This window comes from Natrix helvetica, assembly GCF_964273705.1.
Source record: "Natrix helvetica genome assembly, chromosome: 3".
NCBI classification, from domain to species: domain Eukaryota; kingdom Metazoa; phylum Chordata; class Lepidosauria; order Squamata; family Natricidae; genus Natrix; species Natrix helvetica.
In genome coordinates, this window is record NC_138549.1 from 35,368,001 (window position 1) to 35,393,591 (window position 25,591).

General features: G+C 40.8%; 1 protein-coding gene across 1 annotated transcript; it reads right to left on the minus strand.

The window, feature by feature from the left end:
- Positions 1 to 14,914: 14,914 nt before the first annotated feature.
- On the minus strand, positions 14,915 to 24,665 carry LOC309389369 (acetylserotonin O-methyltransferase-like). The gene is made up of 7 exons (XM_081947640.1): positions 24,577 to 24,665; positions 23,742 to 23,871; positions 19,680 to 19,748; positions 19,147 to 19,265; positions 18,310 to 18,450; positions 18,021 to 18,143; positions 14,915 to 15,830 (listed from the first exon to the last, which is right to left on the minus strand). The coding sequence occupies exons 1-7, from the start codon at positions 24,641 to 24,643 to the stop codon at positions 15,622 to 15,624; spliced, it is 858 nt and encodes a 285-aa protein (XP_081803766.1). The 5' UTR covers positions 24,644 to 24,665; the 3' UTR covers positions 14,915 to 15,621.
- Between the last annotated feature and the right edge of the window lie 926 nt (positions 24,666 to 25,591).

The window sequence follows — 25,591 nt, forward strand, 5'->3', positions numbered from 1 at the left end:
TGTGGGCCAAGCCTGAGGGAGATAGGGGAATAGAATATAGCAGAGGCTCATGTGGGCCAAGCCTGAAGGAGATAAGGGAATAGAATATAGCAGAGGCTTCTGTGGGCCAGGCCTGAGGGAGATAAGGGAATAGAATATAGCAGAGGCTTCTGTGGGCCAGGCCTGAGGGAGATAAGGGAATAGAATATAGCAGAGGCTTCTGTGGGCCAAGCCTGAGGGAGATAAGGGACTAGAATATAGCAGAGGCTTCTGTGGGCCAAGCCTGAGGGAGATAAGGGAATAGGATATAGCAGAGGCTTCTGTGGGCCAGGCCTGAGGGAGATAAGGGAATAGAATATAGCAGAGGCTTCTGTGGGCCAAGCCTGAGGGAGATAAGGGAATAGAATATAGCAGAGGCTCATGTGGGCCAAGCCTGAAGGAGATAAGGGAATAGAATATAGCAGAGGCTTCTGTGGGCCAAGCCTGAGGTAGAGAAGGGGATAGAATATAGCAGAGACTTCTGTGGGCCAAGCCTGAGGGAGATAAGGGAATAGAATATAGCAGAGGCTTCAGTGGGCCAAGCCTGAGGGAGATAAGGGAATAGAATATAGCAGAGGCTCATGTGGGCCAAGCCTGAAGGAGATAAGGGAACTGAATATAGCAGAGGCTTCTGTGGGCCAAGCCTGAGGTAGAGAAGGGAATAGAATATAGCAGAGACTTCTGTGGGCCAAGCCTGAGGGAGATAAGGGAATAGAATATAGCAGAGGCTTCTGTGGGCCAAGCCTGAGGGAGATAAGGGAATAGAATATAGCAGAGGCTTCTGTGGGCCAAGCCTGAAGGAGATATGGGAATAGGATATAGCAGAGGCTTCTGTGGGCCAAGTCTGAGGGAGATAAGTGAATAGAATATAGCAGAGGCTTCAGTGGGCCAAGCCTGAGGGAGATAAGGGAATAGAATATAGCAGAGGCTTCTGTGGGCCAAGCTTGAGGGAGATAAGATAACAGGATATAGCAGAGGGTTCTGTGGGCCAAGCCTGACGTAGAGAAGGGAATAGAATATAGCAGAGGCGTCTGTGGGCCAAGCCTGAGGGAGATAAGGGAATTTAATATAGCAGAGGCTTCTGTGGGCCAAGCCTGATGGAGATAAGGGAATAGGATATAGCAGAGGCTCGTGTAGGCCAAGCCTGAGGGAGAAAAGAGAATAGGATAGTAGAGGCTTCAATGGGCTAAGCCTTAGGGAGAGAAAAGTTGAGTGAAAGGAGGCAAGCAGTGGAAACTACAAAGGAGCAGAGGCTGTGGAAGGAGAGCCAAGCAGACAGTTCAAGAGAGAGTAAAGATAGAGAAAGAGGAAGAAGCTCCAACCAGCCACCTGAATATCACTCCATTTGTGGCCTGCCTGCTGAGAGGAGGCTGATCACCACCCCGTCACGTGACCCTGGGAAGTTGAAGTGCATCAGAGAGGGACCAGGTTGGACTGGCATTCATACGAAGGGGGCCTGGAGAACCCAGACTCCAGCGGCCCTTACGAGGGTTAGCACTACAGGAAAAATGTTAGATCTGGTAATGGTCAGGCACACACAGGCTAATGGTAACAACAGCTCTTTATTATAACACAAGTAAGAACAATCCAGCGAAGGTTTAGTGTGACAGCAGCCCTTTTATAGGGAGCTGTCAGACCCTTCGACCAATGAGATTAAACCTCTGTTCCCGTCGGAACAGTGGACTTTGGTGGAAACCATTATAACTGAAGCTAGTATCTAACACCCCTCCCCTCTTAGATGGGATAATCCTACTGGTAACGTAGTCACGCAGGTAGGCGGGCTTTTTTGTAACTCTGCTAGACCTGTGCAGTTCAGTCGGAGGGTGTTCTTCGGACAGATCGGACGGACCTGTTTGCTCCACAGCTCCGCTTGGTGGAAGCTCCTGGAACCCTACAGGCCGCGGCTGGAGCTTCTAGAGCCGGTTCGCTCAGAGCTCGCTGCGGGCCTGCAACACAAGAAGCTAAGTATCCCGGTGACTTCGGGTTTCAGTTCATTGTGGAAGGAGTGACTTCCTGCTCCTTTTGGGTAGGGCTTTGGCTAATTTGAGCAGGAGTTACCTCTGGCTGCCTTTTTTTTTTTTGAATTCCTTACTTGGGTTTTATTAACTGGGGGCTTTTTGAGTTGATGCCTGCCCCCCACTTCAGACTGAGTGGCATGGTTAGGAAATGGAGGAAAAGAATAAAGTAGCATATACAGATATTTACATGCATTAATATTACATTGTGTTTTTAGAGTGTCAGCCTATAACTGATTTTTCTGAGATGTGTTAGACACATGTCTAAGGTGACCAACTTTTTTACAATGAAAAGGAGGACAAATAAATTGGAAAAAATATATCGTAAATAAAAGAAATATTTTATTCATTGCAACAATAATACACTGAAATATGATATATGCATAATAAAAACATTTGCAACATTTTATATTGTAATTATGCTTACATGCCTGTTAATTATTATTTAAATGAGTACTTTTCCATTGAATTAATATTTTTGTCAATGTATCATCTTCTAATAATATATTGGAAATATCTGAACAAGAAATATCCTTCATATTGAATTTTACGGCAAGTGCTGCAGCTAGAGTATCAACATTCAAGCTCGATTTCTCACTTGTCGAAAAATCATTGGCAATTGAAAAAAACTCTTTCAACTGCTGCATTAGTTCCAGGGCAGCACAACGTAAATTGAACAAGTATAAATAAATGTTCACATGGAATATGTTCATTTTTGAAATGGCTGAAAATATCCACCCATCTTTTATCAATTTCAACATGTTGATTTTCCCATTGTATTAATTTTTCAGAATTTAAATATACATTCAGTCTTCTAATTTCTTCAAAGAGACAATTGTTGTCTAGTTTAATGTCTAGCATTTCTTTAGATAAAAATTCAACACAAGATTCAATATCTGTTCAATATACTTGTGATGAAGTAAAAAAAACACCATTAAAAACTGTTTAATAAAATAAGTCACATAACAGATTAGCCTTCAAATATCAAAAAGGAGGACATGTAGGAGGACACTTTTCGAGGGAGGACAGAACTTACAAAAGAAGGACTGTCCTCCCTAAAGGAGGACGGTTGGTCACCTTACACATGTCTGACTAAAAATAGAATAAAAACATTGCATTTGACTTACTCAATAGCATTGCGTTATTGAAAATAAAACAATACATTATTTTAAAAATATTGGCATGTAATGAAAACAGTGTGTGTGTGTGTGTGTGTGTGTGTGTGTCAGAGAGAGAGAGAGAGAGATTCTACTTTTTTAAATAGATAAGGCACAAGCTTCAATTTTGCAAAATGCATTTTTCACTTCTGAAATCAATGTCTATTGGTTAAAGAAAGAACTAATTAAAAGTTCACTATATATTTTTCTCTGTCATCATTTATTTTCTTTTATGCCACACATTGACTGGAAAAATGTTCTGTTATTGAAACACTTTGTTTTTCAGGCAGTGATTAAATGAAGTCTTAGATATTTCTGAGAATCAAACCTGACGATTGCAATTCTGGCTCAAAGGAAGCTTTTAAGAGAGAGGGGGGAGGGAGGGAGGGAGGGAGAGTTGCAAACATATACATCCATCTAGCATCTTTCCTTATAACAGGAAAACAAAATATTTTTGCCCAGCCAATAATGATTTTATATCTACAGTGCATCCAAGAGTGATTGCATTAATATATAAGCAAAATTGGAAATAATATAATCAAGTATTTTTACAATACAGTACAATAGTAGAGTTGGAAGGAACTTTGGAGGTCTTCTAGTCCAACCCCCTGCTTAGAGAGGAAACCCTATACCGTTTCAGACAGATGCCTATCCAACATCTTCTTAAAGACTTCCAGTGTTGGGGCATTCACAACTTCTGGAGGCAAGCTGTTCCACTGATTAATTGTTCTAACTGTCAGGAAATTTCTCCTCAGTTCTAAGTTGCTTCTCTCCTTGATTAGTTTCCATGCATTGCTTCTTGTTCTACCCTCAGGTGCCTTGGAGAATAGTTTGACTTCCTTTTCTTTGTGGCAACCCCTGAGATATTGGAACATTGCTATCATGTCTCCCCTAGTCCTTCTTTCTCTAAACATAGCCAGTTCCTGCAACTGTTCTTCATATGTTTTAGTCTCCAGTCCCCTAATCCTCTTTGTTGCTCTTCTCTGCACTCTCTCCAGAGTCTCCACATCTTTTCTACATCATGGCGACCAGAACTGAATGCAGTATTCCAAGTGTGGCCTTACCAAGGCATTATGAAGTGGTATTAACACTTCATGTGATCTTGATTCTATCCCTCTATTTATGCAGCCTAGAACTGTGTTGGCTATTTTGGCAGCTGCCGCACACTGCTGGTTCATGTTTAAATGGTTGTCCACTAGGACTCCAAGATCCCTTTCACAGTTACTACTACTGAGCAAGGTACCATCTATACCAGTGATGGCGAACCTTTTTTGGCTCGCGTGCCACAAGTGGGGGGAGCGCAGGGGGGTCGAGTGCGGGCGTGCCGCACCCATAATGTAACGTGCGACCCCCCCAGTGCGCATGCGCGCACAATGCGCGACCCCACCATTTTTACATGTTTTTTTTGCCCTCCCCAGGCTCCAGGGGCTTTATAGGAGCCTGGGGAGGGCGAAAAGAGCCTCCCCCGACCCTCTGGAGGCTTCAGGGACTGTCCGGAGGCTTCCCTGAAGCCTTCGGAGCGCTTAAAACCACCCTCCGAGCAAACCGGAAGTGACTTCCGGGTTGCTCGGAGGGTCGTTTTAAGTGCTCCGAAGGCATCATGGAAGCCTCGGATGGTCCCTGAAGCCTTCGGAGCGTTCCGGGTTGCTTGGAGGGTCGTTTTAAGCGCTCCGAAGCCATCAGGGAAGCCTCGGACGGTCCCTGATGCCTTCGGAACGCTTAAAACCACCCTCCGAGCAACCCGGCTCGGAGGGTGGTTTTAAGCATTCCAAAGGCTTCAGGGATGGTCCCTGAAGCCTCGGGGGGGGGGGAGGCTCTTTTCGCCCTCCCCAGGCTCCTATAAAGCCTCTGGAGCCTGGGGAAGGCGAAAAATAGCTTTTAAAAAGGTGAACTCAGCTGGCCAGCGCGTGCATGCGCGCTGGCCAGCTGACAGGGCAGCGCCTCGCATGCCCTGGCAAATGGCTCCGCGTGCCACTTGTGGCACGCGTGCCTTCGGTTCACCATCACGGACCTATACTGTACCTGCGCATTCCGTTATTGTTGCCTAAATGTAGAACCTTACTCTTTTCACCATTGAATTTCATTTTATAAGATAGTGCCCAATGTTGAAGTTTGTCAAGATCCTTCTGTATCTTAAGCCTATCTTCTGGAGTGTTAGCTAATCCTGCAAGTTTGGTGTCATCTGCAAATTTGATGAGTTCCCCATTTATTCCCTCATCCAAATCATTGATGAAGATGTTGAAGAGTACTGGGCCTAAAACAGAGCCTTGGGGTACTCCACTGCATACTTCCATCCATGTAGATGCAGTTCCATTGAGGACTACACGTTGAGTGCGGTTGGTCAGCCAGTTACGAATCCATTTGGTGGTGATGCTGTCTAACCCAACCAATGCTGTCAACAGATCTGAAGTTTATTGATATCTTATGAGTTGTCATGTATTAGATGTTACAAAAGGTTTATATTTTGTTCAGAGCAAATAAACTAAAGATTCCCAGTCATGTTATTCCTGCTGTGAGTAGCACTTAGCAATAGCACTTAGACTTACATACCGCTTCACAGTGCTTTACAGCTCTCTCTAAGCTGCTTACAGAGTCAGCATATTGTCCCCAACAATCTGGTTCCTCACTTTACTTGTAAGTATGGAAGGCTGAGTCAACCTTGAGCCTGGTGAGATTTGAACTGCCAAATTGCAGTCAGAGGAAGTAGCCTGCAGTACTGCATTCTAACCACTGCGCCACCACAGCTCCATCGCAGTAGTCCACTCACAGAAAATGAAATCTGAATTATGTGTTATATACCTACTATATCTCTAGTTTGCAGGACAGCTAATATATTTCACAACTCCTTTTAAAATCTTTTGTTGCCTCAAAAGAGTAAATTAGACAACCTCTGAACAACTTAGCCTTATATTGTTAGGACTCATTGAAATCTGCCCTGTGAGATCTGTAGAACATTAGCATATATAGAATCCATCTTTGAAGGAATAAGAAAAAAAAACATTTGTGCAGTGAAGGATAATGTGTTTTAGCCAAATGTTTGGATAACTTTTGTGAACTAATTGGAGTCTAGTTTATGTACTAATTTTTATTTATTAAATTTACAATATATGCTGTTCATCCTGGCTAGAGGCAACTCTAGACAGCTTACAATCAAGAAATCTTCTGAAACAACTGCCATGTTCCTATTCTTTCTGTAAACTCACTGCCTCTTATCTGACCCTTGTTTAGTCTACAGCTCTTCCTCTTATCTCCCAAGATCATTCCCATATACTGTACAATTAATGAAAGGCTACCACATCAAAGAGTTCAGTATTAGGAAAGCAATTTCTGCTTTAATTATTACAGTTAGAGACCTTGCTTTTTAAGCTACCAGTAATGAGAGGGGAGAAGTGTACACATATGTTTGGAATTAATTTCTCCTTTGTGTTTGTTGAATGGCTATACCTAGAAATAACTAATTTCCAAGAGGAACAGGGAGCAGGTGCCATAAGTGATTCCTAAGATGAAGCTACCTGTTATGCATTTTCAAGCAGTGGAAAAGATATACCATCTCTTAGACCGCTAAGGACTCCAAGGAAGCATATGGCTTCTGAAAACTTCAGATACACTGGTATTGAAAGTTGCCCCACAAACTATAAGTTTTAATGAGAGAGAAGAATATTTATTATATTGCATAATGTAATCATAGTACTTAGAAGAGCTGTGTTGGCATAGTGGTTAGAATGCAGTACAGTACTGCAGGCTACTTCTGCTGACTAATGGCTGCCTGCAGTTTGGCAGTTCAAGTCTCACCGGCTCCCGGTTTACTCAGCCTTCCATCCTTCCAAGGTCGGGAAAATGAGGACTCAGATTGTTGGGGACTATATGCTGATCTGTAAACCGCTTAGAGAGGGCTGTAAAGCACTGTGAAGTGGTATATAAGTGCTATTGCTATTGCTAGATGCCACTGACTAAAACCCAACTATTGATAATGGTAAGCGCTTTCCACCTTCACCTACCACAGGTGAAAACCCATAATACTTCCTGGAACATTCCAGTGATGTCACTTTTCCTATCCTTGTTTGCTATCTTCCTCTTCTATGTATCTCAATCTTGCTAAGCATATTTCCCCTGTTTCCCAGGGTATCATCTGTTTACATCACATGCCCCAAGGATAGGCATTTCTGCTAGCAGTTTATTACTCCCAGGAGAAATCTTTATATGTTCCTAATCAAATTGCTTGATCCTTTTGGCATTTCATTATAACCATCTCCAAATCTGTAATTCAAAGTCCACAAAGTCTCATTTTTTTCTTTCTCACTCATTCTTAGTATCCAGCTTTCAGAAGTATATATTATAACTGAACAAAGCTATTGTGTTTTCATATTTTGATTGTTGTTGTTGAAATGACATTTTCTTTCTGATCTTGTCTAAGGTGCGAGTGATGTCTTTGCTAGAATTAATTTCCTCTTTTCTTCCTGCATATTATCCATCTTTATCTCCCGAAAAAAACAAAATCTACCACTATTACTATCAACTATATATACTCAATAAGAATATACCGTACTACCTTTATGACAAGGAAAACTTAAGTCATTTAGAGTCTTAGCCTCTACATATCCTCTACATCCAAATTAGTAAACAATCCCAATTTCTCACCATTTTTCTTTTCACAATACAACATGTAAGTCATCTTTACTTTCCGCTATTACAGTAGTGTCATCTGCATATCTCAAATTCTTCATGTTTGGGCATCTTATTTTGATGCCAGATTTCATTTCTTCCAGTCCTGTCATTCCTATACATTAATCAGATATGGGCAGGAATGCTCCTTTTCATATATAGCCTTTCATATACACCATTCTCAGTTGTATGATTCAGCCAGTTCGCACTGGTTCAGTAGAACCCATACCTAATTTTTTGCTGAGATCGGTGAACTGATTAGACGTGTTCTGGAAAATCTGTGTTTTCCGGAACACATCTGGTTTTCATTGAACTTCCTTCCAGGCAGGGGGAAAAAAAACTCTTCCCAAAAGTCCAAAAGAGGACCGATTGGAAACCTTCGATCACATCACTCAGGTGAAAACTATCTCAGGGGGCAGGAGTTGGGCCTGTACATAAGGCAGCAGCCCAGGGCCAAAACACCGGCAGACCACCAGAGGATTGGGGAGAGTGCTGAAGAGAGCAGGCATTCTGCCTGCAGAGCCCATGCTGGCTGCCCCTTTCTGGTCAGAGCTAGAATGCCACCACGTTTAAGTGCCGGTAGATGCCGGCTTTCCCTCCAGCAGACCTGGGCAGCTGCTGGACAGAAACAGGCCCATTTCAGTGCCTGGCATCCAGATGCCCTCGCTTCCTCCAAGCATTTCTTTGCCTACCCAATTTCCAGCTCCATCATTTTTCTTGCCGTCGAATCATAATAGCATGTGTTATAAATTTTCCTATGCAGAAAATCCCATGAGATTATAGGCATGCTGTGCTGACGATATTCCATGTTTCATGAGTTTGGAGCTTCTAGAAAGCACTATTTAACTCAGCCTCCCCCAATTTGAAATCTCATCTAAATAAATGGGGACACCCAACAGAATTGGACTGGCAATGAAACTTTACTTGACAAATCGGGGAATTCAAGAGAATTATTGTTTCTTCAGAATATTCCGATGACAATGCAGAGTGTTCTGTCTTCATGGACCATCGTTTCCATTCCCAGATCTCGGGTGCAGGCATTTGGATGACCACTTGATGGCAGCAAAAACAAAAACAGAGAATGGCTTCAACCCTTCAGACGGGCAATTCTGTTTCTCCAGCGTGGATCCGTCGGCGCTCATTTACAAGTAGAGAAAGTAAAGCGTAGTAAATGGGAGGAATAAAAGCAGGAATTAGAGACGATGCAGCTTTCTAGCATTAGACGGTTTCTTGATTTTTATCACGAACGGAAACCCAACTAATGAAAATATTAGTCTCCAACTTCTCAATTATAATAGCATGCTTTTCCTGCTGAAATAAAAATTAAAAGCACTGGCCGCGATACATTGGATTTAGGGGGAATGGGAAATGTTGGCCTGAGCAGATTCCAGGCTCCATTAGGCACAGAAGGCTTCCTTATTCAAAATCGTGCTGCCAAACTTTTGCGGTCAGACAAGGTTTCCCCACGGAGCCTGGTTGCTTGATTCCCCTAGAGCAGCTCTTTTCAATTCGGAACCTTAAAATACGCGGACTTCACCTCCTGGAATTCTGGGAGTTGAAGTCCACACATCTTAAAAGGTCAAGGTGATGGTCGAGTTTAAAGTGATCAGTGTTAGATATTCACACTAGCTACCAGAGTTTCCACTCTGGTCCTTTGTTCCGGCGGGAACAGAGGTTTAATCCTATTGGCTAAGAGGTCTAACAGCTCCCTATAAAAGGGCTGCTGTCAGACCAAACAGTTGCTGGATTGTACATACTGTTCTACTATTAATAAAGAGCTGCTGTTACGTTAAGCCTGTGCCTGCCTTCTCATTGCCCGATCTAACAATCAGAGTATTTAAACTCAAACACGGCTCAGTGGCACCATCCAAGGAAAAGGATGGGAAGTTGTGCGCGATGTTGGAAAGCGGCTTGTGCATTGGGGAAACTTAAATTAAGCATTTTTTGTCGTTCTTTGGCAAAGCGTAGCTTGTTTATGGGGTGAAAGGGGAAATGAGGAGTGGGGAAGAAAAGAGTTATGGGTCCAAAAAATAAAATAAAAGAATGATATACTAATTGTAATAGTAGTATATATAATTATACAAAGCAAAAATATGGCAAGTGAGCACCCCAAACTAAATAACAAGCTAGTGGGGCAATAAACTACTGGTAGCAGAATACTGTAGTTTGGATTTGGGTAAATAAAGCTATTTGCTCTGATATGCATTGGAGTATCTAATAATTAAAGCAATGGAAGATTATGTCAGTATATTATCACAGAAGAGAGATTACTGAATACTGAGAGATGGAACGATTCAACAATACCCATATTTTCTTTTCTTTTTTTTCAAACAAAAGTTTTATTGGTTTTTTTTCAACTATTTTGGGGAAAAGGGTACATAAATGTGGGAGAAATTTTTTTGACAGCTACATCATACGGAAGGTGGTACTTCCCCGGAATCCTACATCTCTTTCATGTTTTATATATATCAAAATATCATTGTTACATTTACTTTAGTAGTTATTTTACTCAATTCTTTAGCATCTTCAACCATATTTTATATCACTTGTACATTTCATTATATTAGCAATTGCAATATGTTTTTAATTCATTTCTGTGACCTAAGTTTCATTACTGTCTCCTCTCCCCTGTCTGTTGGCTGAGCCAAGGCTCCCCCCCCCTTTCATGTCTTGTGCGCCATCTCTTTTTTCACCTAGGAAGTCCTTGTGTTTTTCCATGAAGGCTTCTGCCTCCACCACTGTATTAATTCTCACTCTGGCCCCCTCCCAAAAGATCAACAGGCCTTCTGGAATTAACCACCGGAACCAGGTATTTTTTTCATATAACTTTTTAGTTCTTCCTCTTATCTTCCTCTTATCTCTTATTCTTTTTGGTATCTGTTTCAAAATGGTTATTTCTTTGTCCTTATATCTTAGAGATTCCCCCCTTTGAACTCCTAGAATCTCATCTCTTGTAGTTTTTCTGAAAAATTTAACATGAACCTCCCTTGGGACATTGTGTATTCTGGCATATGCTGAATTAATTCTATATATCAGGTCAATATCCCACCCCAGCTGCTGCCTATCCCTTTTGGTGTAGTCTGCTAATATTGTTATCATAATCTCTCTTAGGTCCTCACCCTTTGTTTCAGGTATGTTTTGAAACCTAAGAAAAAAAGACAGCCTTTCAAATTCCATTTTTTCCAAATAGCTCTCAAACCCAACACTTTTTTTTTGTATTTTCAGAGACGGCAGTTCATTTGTAACAACAACACGAGCACGGGATGAAACACCATTTTGGCTCAGCCTTCCCCAGGGAATGGAGAACAGTCATTTAGAAAGTTTATTCATAGCTTTTCAGGTCGACACACTTTCTTTCATCCGCAATTGTTAAAGAAGATAATTAGCCCAGTGCTTGAAAGAAGTGAATATCAAAGGATTCCCCCCCCCCCAATTCTCTCTTTGTAAGAGAGATAATTTAAAGCCGCTTTTCCGAGAAGGGGGGGAACCCCCCCTCTCCAATCTTAGCACTTCGTGGAGATCAAAGAGTCTTAAGGATACTGCTAATCCATTTAGCTAATTGTTCAAAGGGAGTAAAAAAAAGACCCAGGGGGGGGGGGGTTCCCTCCTCACCGCATTTCTGCTGTTGCCTTCAAGTAGAGCATTTTATTCCGATCTCCTCTGGATCAAAGTGCGCTTGGCAAGCACCCCCCCCCCAAAAGCCTCCCAGTGCCTAGGGCAAAGCCAGAATCCCCCCTGCAACTGCCGTTGCTCCAGGGGGCTCCAGCAAGCCGCCCCCCCTCGGCAAGGCGCTCCTACAGGGCATCTTGTGCCCCCCCCTTGACCAGGGGGGGGCCTACCGGGGCGGCGACCGGCGGACAGCATATCCGTCGTCCACAGAAACAGGAAGTAGACAGCCAACAATACCCATATTTTCTGAAATAGGTAAATTAACTTCTTTGATCAGAGAAAGACGGTAGGTCCTAATTTCTTCTGCATTTTATAGGACTTTTTAAAGATTCTTGATGACCCATGGAGGGAGAAGTATTATGGTAAGTATGTTCATCACCATGAGTTCTTTGTAAAAATAATAAAGGTGGGATACAAATAAAAAAATAAAATAAAAACAGGGCAAAGTTAATCTTATATTCAGAAGACTCATTGAATACTTTCCTAAAGACTTGTAGCATAGGGCACCAGACTTGATTCACTGTCAATTTGGAGAGTCAACATGTATCAAATCAATATTTTATTAGGGCCAAAGAAAAATAAACAGACACATAATTAATGTGGGAGAAACTTATTTTTGAAGATAGTCATAACGAGGCCCTGGCATGTTATGAGATACCTGAAATATCTTTCTGGCTAATCAAAATGCCACATAACAATCTTGTGACTGCTGTAACATTATTACCAAAAAAGGAGAAAATAATAAGTTTGGACAGCTCAAATAAAATTCACAATATAAAAGCATATATGTACTGTAATTGTTTTAGGCCCTTCCATGCTACAAGAGCACAGATAGATCGTTATAGGAGTTGGCCTATAACTTACAGAAGGATCTTACAGTTATTTTTGGAGTCCTACAGAAACCAATTAACTGAGTAAGTGGTGTAGATATCACATATACAATATCTAGATGTATTGGGTGATTAACTCTTTGGCTTGGTCTCTATTCAATGCACATACATTAGCTGGGCATAGGCCACCAGATGTGCTTTCCTTGCTTAAGAGACTGCTTCAGGGGTGGGTTCTGGCTTCTTCTGCTGGTTTGCTCAGGGATGCGCTTTGCGCGCGCATGCATACATGCGCAGAAGCAAAAAACAAAATGACGGTGCCATAGGTGCTGCTGATAGAACTGGGTCAGGGGCATGGCAGCCCAAATTACTATCTACTTGGCTGAACCGGTCCAAACCGGAAGGAACCCACCTCTGAACTGCTTCCAGATGGATTAAAAATTATCTCCCAGCAACTTAACCTGCTTGTTTCTCATGGTGCTCCTGATTGTTGCTTAAGCAAACTTCCCAATATAGATTACTGTGCTTGTCAACGGGTGGTACTTGGTATTCAGTCTTTACTGTAGTTACTGCAAAGGCTGTTTTATTCTTCCTTTGCTTCTTGCATTTCCTACTCATGGAAGAAAGGAAAGCTTCACTAGATGGCTCTTGTGTTGACTGGTCTACCAGTGTCCACCTTTTCCTTTCAGGAATGGGTCCCTTCTTTTTATTCCCATACCTCACAAATCTCATTCCACGTGAATGCCTCCAACCCCTTGCCCATTATCTTCTTACCACTCAAGCAGACCTTTTCCTTTTTCCCCCGGCAGAAGGGGTATACTGTAAGGTCTTACTTTCTTTGCCTTATTCTGGATTATTCTTTGATTTCCGTCTTGCATGATGTTATTCATTATTCCATTATTCAGTATTATGACGTAATGTTATAATGTAACGTGATATGATTCATTATTCTTTTATTATTCAGTATTTTACTTAATTGCTGTTTCATTCTGTGCTCTTATGTTATTTTATTATATTGCCTGTTTGGATCCTGAAATGCTTTCCTTACCAGAAGATTCCAGAGAGGCCAAATCAGGGGTGAAATCTACTTACCTTTGCTACCAGTTTGCAAATGTGAGCACCTACCTTTGCAGATACACAGGACCTTCCGCACATGCTCAGAGCATCAAAAATGGATGTGATGACGTCTGAGCAGGTGGGCAGAGCCTGCTACCAAGCGTGCCTGCAAAGGTAAGTAGAACACCAAGGGGGGGGGGGGGGAATCCGCTGTGTCACACGATTTATATTAGCTAGAAAGCAGGAAATCCTGTTATAATATAAATTGCACATCACAGCTGATCATCAAAAATACTGGTTCGCCTGGACTGGTAGCATTTTTTTTACTACTGGTTGGGGTGAACCGATCCGAACCGGTAGCATTTCACCCCTGGGCCAGATGTGACATTATTCCTCTCCCCAGAACTCATGCCATGCAAATGCTATTGATTAGCTTTGGAGATATTGGGCATAAAATCAACTCCACAAGTCAAAGGTATTTGAGCTACACCCCAACCCATTCTGAGCAATTCACTGATTCATACAATTTCTAGTCCATACGATACTGAAATCTATATTTGGGACTCCAAAATACTGTTGGCTTTAAGGTTTTCCTGAATATCAAGATGTTATATGTGCCACAGTTCTTCACATATCCTCACTGTGACCTCTTTTGAATTGGTTCAGTCAAAATTTCTAAGAACTCCAGTTTCTGATGTAGATCGTCTCTTATGTGATCTAAGAGGTTCTTTATATTATACCAGCCCCAATCACGTTAAATAGTATTAGATGCCTATCATCCATCTAGTATATAAAACTGGAAAGGTATCATCTCCTTTTAATTTTCCCCAGAAATAAGATATCTGTGATTGGTGTATAATTGCACATATTTCACAAATCAAGGATATTTTTTTTTCAGTAAATAGGCATGGGAAATACATCCCTCTCACAAAGAATCATTGATAACGTCTCTTAATTATTGGTATTAACTTAATTTAATCAGCCACAAGAGTCAACAGTGAAATAAGTAGTTACGGCCTATCACATCTCCACACCCTGTCAAAATCCCCCAGGTCTAGAGAATGGAAGCATCCAAAAGAATGGGAAAATCAGTTGGAAGGGTTAAATTCATATTATCTGCAGTAAGGCTAGAATTCAAGGTAGATCTAATCACATTGATCTTTTACTGGTTTGCTACCTGGTTATGATAAGAAAGCAAAGAACGAGAATAAATTTTCTCAAAGGAAGGAAATAAAAAATAGATGTCAACCATCAGTGTTGGGCCTTATGCATACCCTGTTTAGAAATCATCTTGTTTTCAGAGAGGTCATTTCTGAACTTTATTGATATAACTGGAGAACTTTTGGAATATTGGATGAGGTTTGTTTCTGGAATAGTACTAGGATATGAGAATATCCTAGAAGTACAGTATTTGAACTAGAAACCAAGAAAAAACTAAAACATAACACAGTATGCAAATTAGTTTATTGACAGATTTAGTACCAGTGATGAAATAGAAAAGTTTACACAGCAATGAAGTTATAAGCCCCTTACATACAACCTATGTAAATCATTTTTTTTTAAATTTGATTGTTAAAATATCTATATGTAGTAATTAGCCTATTAATAGGATACAGCGCTAATAAGGTTATCTTACTGCTTGGGTTAATTCATGTGCATTGAAATATATAACTAGGCATAGAAAGAATGAGAGAATGTTTCTGAAATAGTTATTTCACCATAGCCATTATCTAAAAACCTTGAGTTCTCATCACTGAATGTTAGTTTGCTTGTGGCTAGGCTTGCAATCCTGCAGTTCATATTTTTATTCACCTGGTTAGCACCTATTGCATTCTGTTTGTGTTGCAGAATTTCTAGGGCTTAATTGCTTTTTGAATTAGCAAAGCAACAAATGTGGTTTAGAATCCTGATCCAGACCCATCAGAGTTTTCCCCTGTACTCTGTCGTTTGTTTAATGTGTGTAAGAAGTTTGTCTTTGTATCTCAGAATGGGAAAAACTGAAGATCTATAAGGAGATTAACTATTGTGATAAGGATTTTTGCAGCCATGATGAGGGATCCCTAGTTATGGTGAAACCATTCTGTAGTATGAAAAAGACCAGCTATGTATTCTATGTACTCTGGAAGAAGAATAGAATATACCTGTAATTAACAAATCAAGGCTTTGATTACTACAATTTCATCTTAAATATTGAACAGGAAGGAATCAGAGGCAGCATTATTTTCTTCCTAGAATAATATGAAAGAGGCTTCCTTTCTTTAACTCAACTTCTTGGAAACCAGTTTTGCGGAGCAGCACATTAAACTCGGATGGGGACCGTTCTTTCCCTTCAGTCAAGACCAACATTATCACGGAGTAGAAGTGGGCAGTTAAAGGCCCTCTTCTGTCTTCATCAAGAAGCATTTCCACTATTAAGACACCACCACCTGTTTCAAAATATATCTTATTTATTTCAACAGCCTGATGAACATTACGTATTTTGAAAATACCCAAATTTTATGTGATGAATCTTTCTTTCAAATATGTTATATTTATTCCTGCCAATAGATAACACAGACCAATTTATTGTGGTTGTTTTTGCATATTTTGTCAATTTACAGATATTCTGAGTATTTGCCAAGGTTTTCCCCTCAATCTTTTCTAGGAATTGACCATGTAAAGCTTTTCCTTACCAAAATTCTTTTAGTGTTTCATTACGTTATATTATAAAGGTAAAGGTTTTCCCTGTCCAGTTATGACCAACTCTAGGGCCTGCTGGTCATCTCTGTTTCTTAGCCAAGAGGGCCAACGTTGTCTGAAGAAACTTCCTTGGTCATGTGGCCAGAATGACTGTACGCTGAGCTGCATAGAACACTGTTACATTCCCACTGAAGTAGTACCTATTTATATACTTGCATTTGCATGCTTTGGAACTGCTGGGTTGGCAGAACCTGGAGCAAATAACGGAGCTCATCCAATCACGTGGCACTCAAGTCTTGAACTCTGGCTGTCAGCTTTGCAGGTAACAAGCTCAGTGTCTTTAACCACTGAGCCTTCACCGCCCACGCCCCATATATTATATTATAATATGTCATTTCAATATTCATGTTTTGTTTCATTCAACAAAGTCCAATTTTTAACTTGCATCAATGTTTGTTATTGGCTGTCTATAATCAGCCAATGCATACTTTTCTTTGACAGTTTATTCAACTTGAAGTATATTTCTGCTTTCATTTCTGTGGGCAGGTATAATCTATCAATATTATTTTGCGGTTCTAAGACAGTTTTATTGCTTTTCAGTCCAAATTGTCCAGTTAAAATTCCAGCAGTATATGGGCCAGTATTGATGATTTTGATGGTGTTCCTACCTTTCAATATTGTTATTAGCAATTTTCTCACTCCGTAGGTGTATTTTTAGAAATCAAATTTTTAAGTTGTATGTCTTTAATGATATCCAATTTTTTGTGGTGATTGGCTACACAGTCAGCAGATGTTAGACTAGATTTGGCATTTTTATGCATCTATTATCCACTCAACACCTGGGATAGGCTGACATTGTTATTTGATATGTTATTTGATGGCACTAAAGCTGCTTCCAAGTAAAGTTTCCTTTTGCAATTGTCTGATGATGATTTTGTCAATGCTGATACTGTTCAAGTGGCGCTTCAAATGTTTTGGGAATGTACCTCAGATGCCTTGTAATATTGTACTATTTTTGCTTTCAACTGGTATGTGGCAGGTGCAATAAAGAATGCAAAGAATATAAATATCCAACTGTCTGCAAAAAGTATAAATCCTTCCATTTCCCATCATCCCGTCAGAGTGGATGAAGCTTCTTGGATGAGAAGCAAAACGTCTTTAAAGAAAAACCAGAAAGTCCAGTTGCCTCTTGAAAAAAGCACCCTTGGGACACTCTACTCTCCATAAATTGGTTTTTTTTAAATGAATACGTTCTTGCAATTAATGGCACACTTTCAGTAGTCTTTGTTCTTGCTTTGTGTATCTATTCAGCCCATCACCCATGATTGGGCAATATATACACAAAGTCCCAGTGCCAGGCCTGGGTTTGTTAGCATTGCATTCCATGGAAGAACTGGAGTCCAGCTGTTGTTTGTAGTCAGTCTGTACAATCTTCTTGCAGCAGCTAACCAGGTGGTTCACTGTTTCTTCACCTTTTTTGCAGAGGTGGCATTTGCTATTTGTTACTGTCTTCTCAAGTCTGGCTCTGTATGTATTTGTTATTAAGGCTTGAACTTGTGCAGCCAGAATTAGCCCCTTCTGGATTTTTACTCATATATCAAGCCAATAGAGGCTTAGAAGTAGTAAAGAATCACAGGGTCACAATGAGAGGTCTTATTAGTTTGTAATACAGCCACCAAAATATGAATGAGTCTGATCTGCACAACACAGGCCCTTTGGGTTGTAGAGCAGAGACAGCTGGAAGAATCTCTCTGGTATCACACTTTTTTCAGCATTGCAGCTGAATACGTTATTCTAAGATGCCAGTTGAATGCCCAACAAAACTGGATAGTGAATTTGAAATGACACTAGATTTAGGGGAGTTCAAAACTTGAGCCATGTATGAACTTTGCCAGTTCCTTAGCAGATTTAACTTTCTATGATTAAAGAGCACTTACCTGGTTTGCAGGCCTGGTAAACTTTGGATAACAGCTGCAGACATCTCTCGTCGGACCAGTTATGCAGAATCCTGGCCAAAATGTACAGGTCTGCTTCAGGAATAGGATCTTTAAAAAAATCACCTACAAAAAATAAGTAAAATCTCATTTAGCACCATGTCTTTCAGATTATTCTGACAGAATAATCTGTTCTCCCTTTCAAAACCACAGAATCCATTCTGTCTGTAAAAATTTCTTGTGATTATCAAGACCTGAGTTCAACCCACAAGTAAAATATTGCATCTTTTACCTGCATGGAAAGTGATCCGGGTCTCTTCTAAAGGCAAACAATGGTTCTTGGAGGCTTCCACTACTTCAGGGAGGTCAAAAATGGTCACAGTACATTTTGGGTAGAGTGACGTCAATTCCTTAGCTAAGCCACCAGTGTTTCCTTAAAGACAGCACAAAATGTAATTAAGTAAGTGCAGAACAAAAATTTGTACATGTCCAGCTTTTCCCCCTAAGGTTACTTGCCTATTATTTCTCTATAGCTGCAAATCAAATTAATTGGAATCTAATAATTTAAAAAATTAGACAAACTTCTTTCAAATTTGCTATACTCTTCATATCATGGTAAACAAATACTAATAAAGAAAAAGATTACAGATTGAGTCAATTGGTTCTCAACTTTCATGTGGTCCTTCCAGGCTATAAAAAGTCCTTAGGCTGGATGCACTAAATATTCAAAATGTCCAAAAACATTGGCATTTGATGCAGATTGAATCTCAAAGGGCATCAAATCCCACATCATCTTCAGGCATGGTCTCTTGCCAATGTTCTCAGACAATCCAGTTTAAAGGTCCTTTACTCATCAGCCTGCTATTCTCTGATTTCATTTCCTTCCCATCTTTGATCAGCACTGGAAAAGGGGAGGAGGAGATGACTGTTTTCTTTCCAGAACTGTCTCCTCTTTTCAAACACCTCTGCTAATTTCTCCACTGACTGTTATACCGTATCAGGTCAGAGTGGCAGTTAATCATCTTTAAAATAGGACTATTCCTCAGACTCTACTATAGACATTCCAAAGTGGTTTTTGATCTCCTAAGGGTTTCTCCTTTTCGGAATGCAGAGCGCTGGCTGAACTTACCACCCAGATCACAAATGAGTGGGAACTGGGACAGGTCAAAGGCAGAAAGCACTTCCCTTCCTAGTACAGGCCAGAGTTCATTCATGAGGTTGGAGAAGGTTTGTAATTTTTCCTTTGATCTAGAATTAAAATAAACATCTCTAAATATAACTTTATAAAATGCTATTGTTGTTATCGTTTTTACATATCTATTTATGTTTGAATTAAAGGAAGTCTTTTTACAGCATCACTTAAATGATGTTGATCAGAATTTGGAAAAATCTGCATGGTGGACAATGTTATAATGTTCTTGAAATAAAACAGATTCCCGTAGTTGCTCTAACTACAGACCAGTGCTTTGTATATAAAAAGAAACACCTGGTCAATTAGATGTGCCCCAACAATATTCCAGTGCCATAAAAGAGAAGTTGAATATGATGATGAGTAAGGATCATATGATAGAGAAAATTATGGCAGTGTGAAGATTAATCATATTGATTAGTTGCCCACAAAATAATTATTCTAATGACCATTCTCTAAAATTATAATGTTACCTGTATATGACCTCATACATCTTGTTTGAGGGAGAGCCATATATTGATGGAATCTGATTGCTTCCTTGCCTAAAAGAATTTTTAAAAAGTTAGAAAGAAACAAGACAATCTTCCTGGCATTTTTTCTGCATAAAAGTAGATCCTGAATTTATAGGATTTTCAAAGATCAGATCAGCTTTTATTATAAAGGTTTCCTTATTAAGCCAGTACTCCTGGCTTAATAAGGTAGTTTAGATTGCTTAGTTGAAGAAACTCCCCGGATGAAGTCAATGAACCCAACTCACTTCTATACTGCTGTCTTTTTAATGAAATTACCAACTACAAACCCTTAGTTTTCTCTATTTTAATAAAAGAGTTAATTTAATAATTTAGGTTTAAAGCAAGATTCAGAGGCAATCCCAGTTCAGCAGGTTTATGAATTCACTGTCGATGGATTTGTAGGTTTAAAAAAACTCCCTAAAATCTTTTTGTCTTAAGATTTACATTGGATAGAGTAGCTCAAATACTTGTTCAGCTACTAGTTTGTGTCTGATTCTTTACAACCCCTTGGACCATAGCATAACTGGTCACCCTATTTTCCACTGTCTCTCTCAGTTTGCCCAAACTCATATTCATTATGCTGCTACTATCTAACCATCTCATCCACTATCCCCTTCTCTTTTTGCTTTCAATCTTTGCAGCATCTCTGTCTTTTCCAGTGAGGCCTCTCTTTTCCTTTGGTGGACAGAGTATTTGAGCTTCAGGATCTGACCTTCCAAAGAACAATCAGAGTTGATTATCTTTAAGATTGACTGAGTTGATTTCATTGCAGTCATTGAAGGCAAATAGAGTGTTCCTAAATCAAGTGGTTTCTAAAACCTGTAGAGTTTTAATGTGGTGGGGATCATCATTCTAGTAGTTAGCATACAAGACAGGGAAGGTTTACCTGATGAAGACTAGAGTGATATATAGGTAGTCCTCAGGTTACAACAATTTGTTTAGCAACCATTCAAAGTTTCAACAGTATTGAATGAATGGTGTTTATGACTGGAAGTCACATTCACATGAAGCTCTTGCTCAATTATCTACAGTCCTCATATAACAATGGTAACCGAGACTGTTAGAATTACAGTTGCTAAGGAACATTCACCTGACAGCACACTTTATGACGGCACCTCTTAGTGATAGAAATTCCAGTCTAATTGCTGCTTGAACTTTTAACAGGGAATATGATGGCATTTTCACATTTTAAAAATTGTGTTAACACTCAAATGCTTATATGTAATAAGCAGGTTATTAAAATACACCACTATTTTCATTGTTTTCTTTGGAATGTAGCAGGGGGAGAAGAGTGAATAAAAGGAGGGTTTGGGAGGAAGGGGAGGGGACAGAGGGAGTACAAGAGAGGAAAGGAGGGGCTTGGCTGGGGGGGAAGAGGAAAAAAAAGGAAAGGGAAGGAAAGGAGCAGGAAGCCGGGAGAGTAGAAGTGAGACCAAGGGGAAAAGGGGGGAAATAAGGGACTAGAATATAGCAGAGGCTTCTGTGGGCCAAGCCTGAGGGAGATAAGGGAATAGGATATAGCAGAGGCTTCAGTGGGCCAAGCCTGAGGGAGATAAGGGGATAGAATATAGCAGAGGCTTCTGTGGGCCAAGCCTGAGGGAGATAAGGGAATAGAATATAGCAGAGGCTTCTGTGGGCCAAGCCTGAGGGAGATAAGGGAATAGAATATAGCAGAGGCATCTGTGGGCCAAGCCTGAGGGAGATAAGGGAATAGAATATAGCAGAGGCATCTGTGGGCCAAGCCTGAGGGAGATAAGGGAATAGGATATAGCAGAGGCTTCTGTGGGCCAAGCCTGAGGGAGATAAGGGAATAGAATATAGCAGGGGCTTCTGTGGGCCAAGCCTGAGGGAGATAAGGGAATAGGATATAGCAGAGGCTTCTGTGGGCCAAGCCTGAGGGAGATAAGGGAATAGAATATAGCAGAGGCTTCTGTGGGCCAAGCCTGAGGGAGATAAGGGAATAGAATATAGCAGAGGCTTCTGTGGGCCAAGCCTGAGGGAGATAAGGGAATAGAATATAGCAGAGGCTCATGTGGGCCAAGCCTGAGGGAGAGAAGAGGTGAGTGAAAGGAGGCTAGCAGAGGAAACTACGAAGGAGCAGAGGCTGTGGAAGGACAGCCAAGCAGACAGTTCAAGAGAGAATAAAGATAGGGAAAGAGGAAGAAGCTCCAACCAGCCACCTGAATACCACTCCATTCGTGGCCTGCCTGCTGAGAGGAGGCTGATCACCACCCCATCACGTGACCCTGGGAAGTTGAAGTGCATCAGAGAGGGACCAGGTTGGACTGGCAGCCATACGAAGGGGGCCTGGAGAACCCAGACTCCAGCGGTCCTTACGAGGGTTAGCACTACAGAAAAAATGTTAGATCTGGTAATGGTCAGGCACACACAGGCTAACGGTAACAACAGCTCTTTATTATAACACAACAAATAAGAACAATCCAGCAAAGGTTGAGTTTTATAGGGAGCTGTCAGACCCTTCGACCAATGAGATTAAACCTCTGTTCCCGTCGGAACAGTGGACCTTGGTGGAAACCATTATAACTGAAGCTGGTATCTAACATCCCTCCCCTCTTAGATGGGATAATCCTACTGGTAACGTAGTAACGCAGGTAGGCGGGCTTTTTTGTAGCTCTGCCAGACCTGTGCAGTTCAGTCGGAGGGTGTTATTCGGACAGATCGGACGGACCTGTTTGCTCCACAGCTCCGCTTGGTGGAAGCTCCTGGAACCTTTACAGGCCGCGGCTGGAGTTTCTAGAGCCAGTACCAATTAAAATAGAGGGGAAATTCTGAGGAGCAACATAATGGCTGTCTGTAATTTACTGCTGTTGTATTTTCATTTTGGCATATATGATTTAGAGAATTCCAATTTAATAAGGATTAATAAATAATTTCCTAACTAAAAACTAATACTGTCTTTAAGTGTCCCATTAAAGGATAATAACTCCAAGTCAGTTCAGGACATGGTGACTATATGAAGATGGTCATAGTTTTGTTGGCAATAGGAAACACATTTTTATGAAGAAATAAGAAACAAATTGTTATTGAACAACAATTTTCTTCTGATATTTTTTCTTTTTTCTCAATGTTTGGGTGCCTGTTCTCCATAGATCTGAGATCTGTGAGTCTCCAACCCAAGGAATAATCAGATACAGCTCAACATAATTTTTATAAGAACATTCATGATCTATCTGATTCTGTCAATGCTGCTATTGAATATTTTAATTCTAATTAACTGAGATCCAGGGACGTGCGGTCAGGGGAGGCGGGAGGCAGAGCCTCACTGTCTCATCATGAAAAGAAAAAAAAAGGGAAAAGGCACCCGTGGTCCGATTCCCTGCCTTCCTGAGTCAACATGAAGGGGACTGCGGAGCACGCTTTGCCGGCTCGCGCTCCGCAGTCCCCTTCATGTTGACTCAGGAAGGCGGGGAATGGGATCACATGTGCAGGAGGAGCGCGCTCTGCGGTCCCACGGCTCGCGCTTCGCGGTCCCCTTCATGTTGACTCAGGAAGGCAGAGAATGGGACCACGTGTGCAGGAGATTGAGGCTGCCTCAGCCTCATGCACACGTAGTCCCATTCCCCGCCTTCCTGATGACATCACCAGCCTCACCAGCCATAAACCTCACCGCACGTCACTGCTGAGATCTGATTAAAGCTGTGAGGAGATAATAACGGATGTGTCTATATAGCACCTTACAACCATAGTGTAAATCCCATGTTTTGAAATGGGAGGAGAGAGACTCTAAAACAACCCAGAAAGGCAGAACATGGTCGTTGATTTTTTTAAAAGAAGGAAAATATGAAATAATTTCCTTTTATCTGAACGGGAAAATTCAGTGATAATAATCCAGTGCCATTGCAATTAAGGAAAGATGTGTGTTAATGTTATATTCAACATCCAGAATGTGAAATTTCCTTAGTTTCTTGTGGACAAGGATCTAATAATTCTGGTATTAGGATGATTTTTCATGCTCTAACTTTATTTATTTTGGTTTACTAGCCCCCTGCTGGATTTGTTTACCTTACAGCATCAGACAAATATTGCATTGATGGATACAAAACTTCAGAACGGAATGTTATGGATTGACACTGAGACTTTGGGCTTGATTTGACCAGGTAGAGATTGGTAAAGTCTGTGTTTCCATAAAGATCTAAAAAAAAAATACCGGTATCATTGCATGTAAACTATCTTTCAATTCTATAGTGTCTTAGTCTACTTCTTTAAAAACAAATTATGCTGTATTTATCTCAAGCATATCATAATGTGAGAGCCAGTTTGATGTAGTGGTTAAAGTATGATGCTAAATTTCTTGGAGACTATAAGTTTCTGTCCCACTTTAGACACAAAGCCAGCTCTTTGGGCTGGTCATTTTCTCTCAACCCTAGGAAGGACGCAATGGAAAACCTCTTCTGAATAACCTTGCCACACAATCTGCAAGGACTTGTCATTTGGCCAAGTGCACTGGCTGGTTGGTTGTTGTTTTTTCCAAATTTCCAGGGACACCAACTCAACATGCCAATGTTTTACTGTTCTGGTTTATATGACTTTCCAAGAATGAAATCGCTGCGGCAAGGAAAATCGCTGTGGCTTTGTTTATTCCAGAATGTGTTTGTGACCTGAGTGAAATGGATTTTTCAGATTAAGTGGATTTTTTGGTCAGTACTTGCATTGTTTGTGGTCTTAGCCATCCAGGACCCAAGGACCCACTATACCAGCTTTCTGGCCTGTAATTTCTGGAACCCCCCTTCTTCAAACTCTTGGATCTGTCAAGCTCAACAGGTGCAGCCACGTATTGCCTACTATTATGGAATAATTGTTGGCCATTCCAGTTGTGCCCTGCTTCTCACAATATTACCTTTGCCATCTTTCCATTCCAATGTCAGGAGCTTTAACCCCGTACAGGCCTCCAGCAGCCTCTGCATCCCGATGGGGCTGGTGCTCAAGTGTTCCGCAATAGTTGTAGAAGACAGCTGTTCCTTTGACTCCCTCAAAAGATCAAAGACACCCAGCTCACAGGCAGTTGAAATGATCTAGGAAGAAACAGGCAGCAAAAACAAAAGCCATGACTTTCCCCACAGTTCACATCCAACAATCCCAGAATCTATTTGTGTGGTTTACCGAAGAAGGAATCAAGCAGGCTACAAATGTTTAATCAGCCCCACCAACTTTTCGCTGCTCAGAAGACACAAGAAAAAAATCTTGCAGCCATTTAATAGCTGACTCTTTCATTACAACATAAACTTTGGTGATTGTATTGTTTTTAAACAATTAAGAAGCTGAGAAAATGAAGTTCTTTTGTATTTTCAAAGTTAAGAGTTCATATTTGGAAGTATTAGCCCACCTTACCTTGAGAGTTACAAATGAATACTGATAGCTAAACAATGTTTGAATATTTTCAATTTCTTCTAGTGAACTCATTGTTCTTGGCTTCTCTTGTTGACCAAAAGGACCTTCCTTCAGCCAAAATATTTGGTATTCCTGAGTGTAAAAATGGCAAAATATAGGTGTCCATAAGATGTCCCAGGATAAAGTAGGGAAAGCATTATTAAAGAGAGAACAACATCAAAAGGTTTTCAAGAGTCCTTTAGCAAAGGCTCCTGAATAAATTTTGCTGCCCTGGCTCTCATGGAGTGACCTGAAAACCAGAAACAAGGAATAGGAATAAATGAGGAACGTGTGTGCTTTTATGCAGGTGTGGTTGGCACACCTTAAAAAAATGTGACATAGCTCTAAAAAGTATAAATTTTCATACCAAATGGTAAGCAATAAACACATTCCAGAGAGAATATGAGGCCATCCCCCCAAACAACGCAAACACAGTGAAAGAAAGGGAAATCCAGAAATGGATTTGTTAAGTCAGCTTCATTTCC

What these genes read in the sequence shown, in the direction of transcription:
- LOC309389369 (XM_081947640.1), bottom strand. Translation starts at nt 24,643, where the DNA reads ATGCAGAGGCTGCTGGAGGCCTGTACGGGGTTAAAGCTCCTGACATTG. An exon ending in ATGTATGAGGTCATATACAG is followed by an intron (nt 19,266 to 19,679) that starts GTAACATTATAA and finishes TTTTAATTCTAG; the next exon opens with ATCAAAGGAAAAATTACAAA. An exon ending in CCGGATCACTTTCCATGCAG is followed by an intron (nt 18,144 to 18,309) that starts GTAAAAGATGCA and finishes TATTTTTTGTAG; the next exon opens with GTGATTTTTTTAAAGATCCT.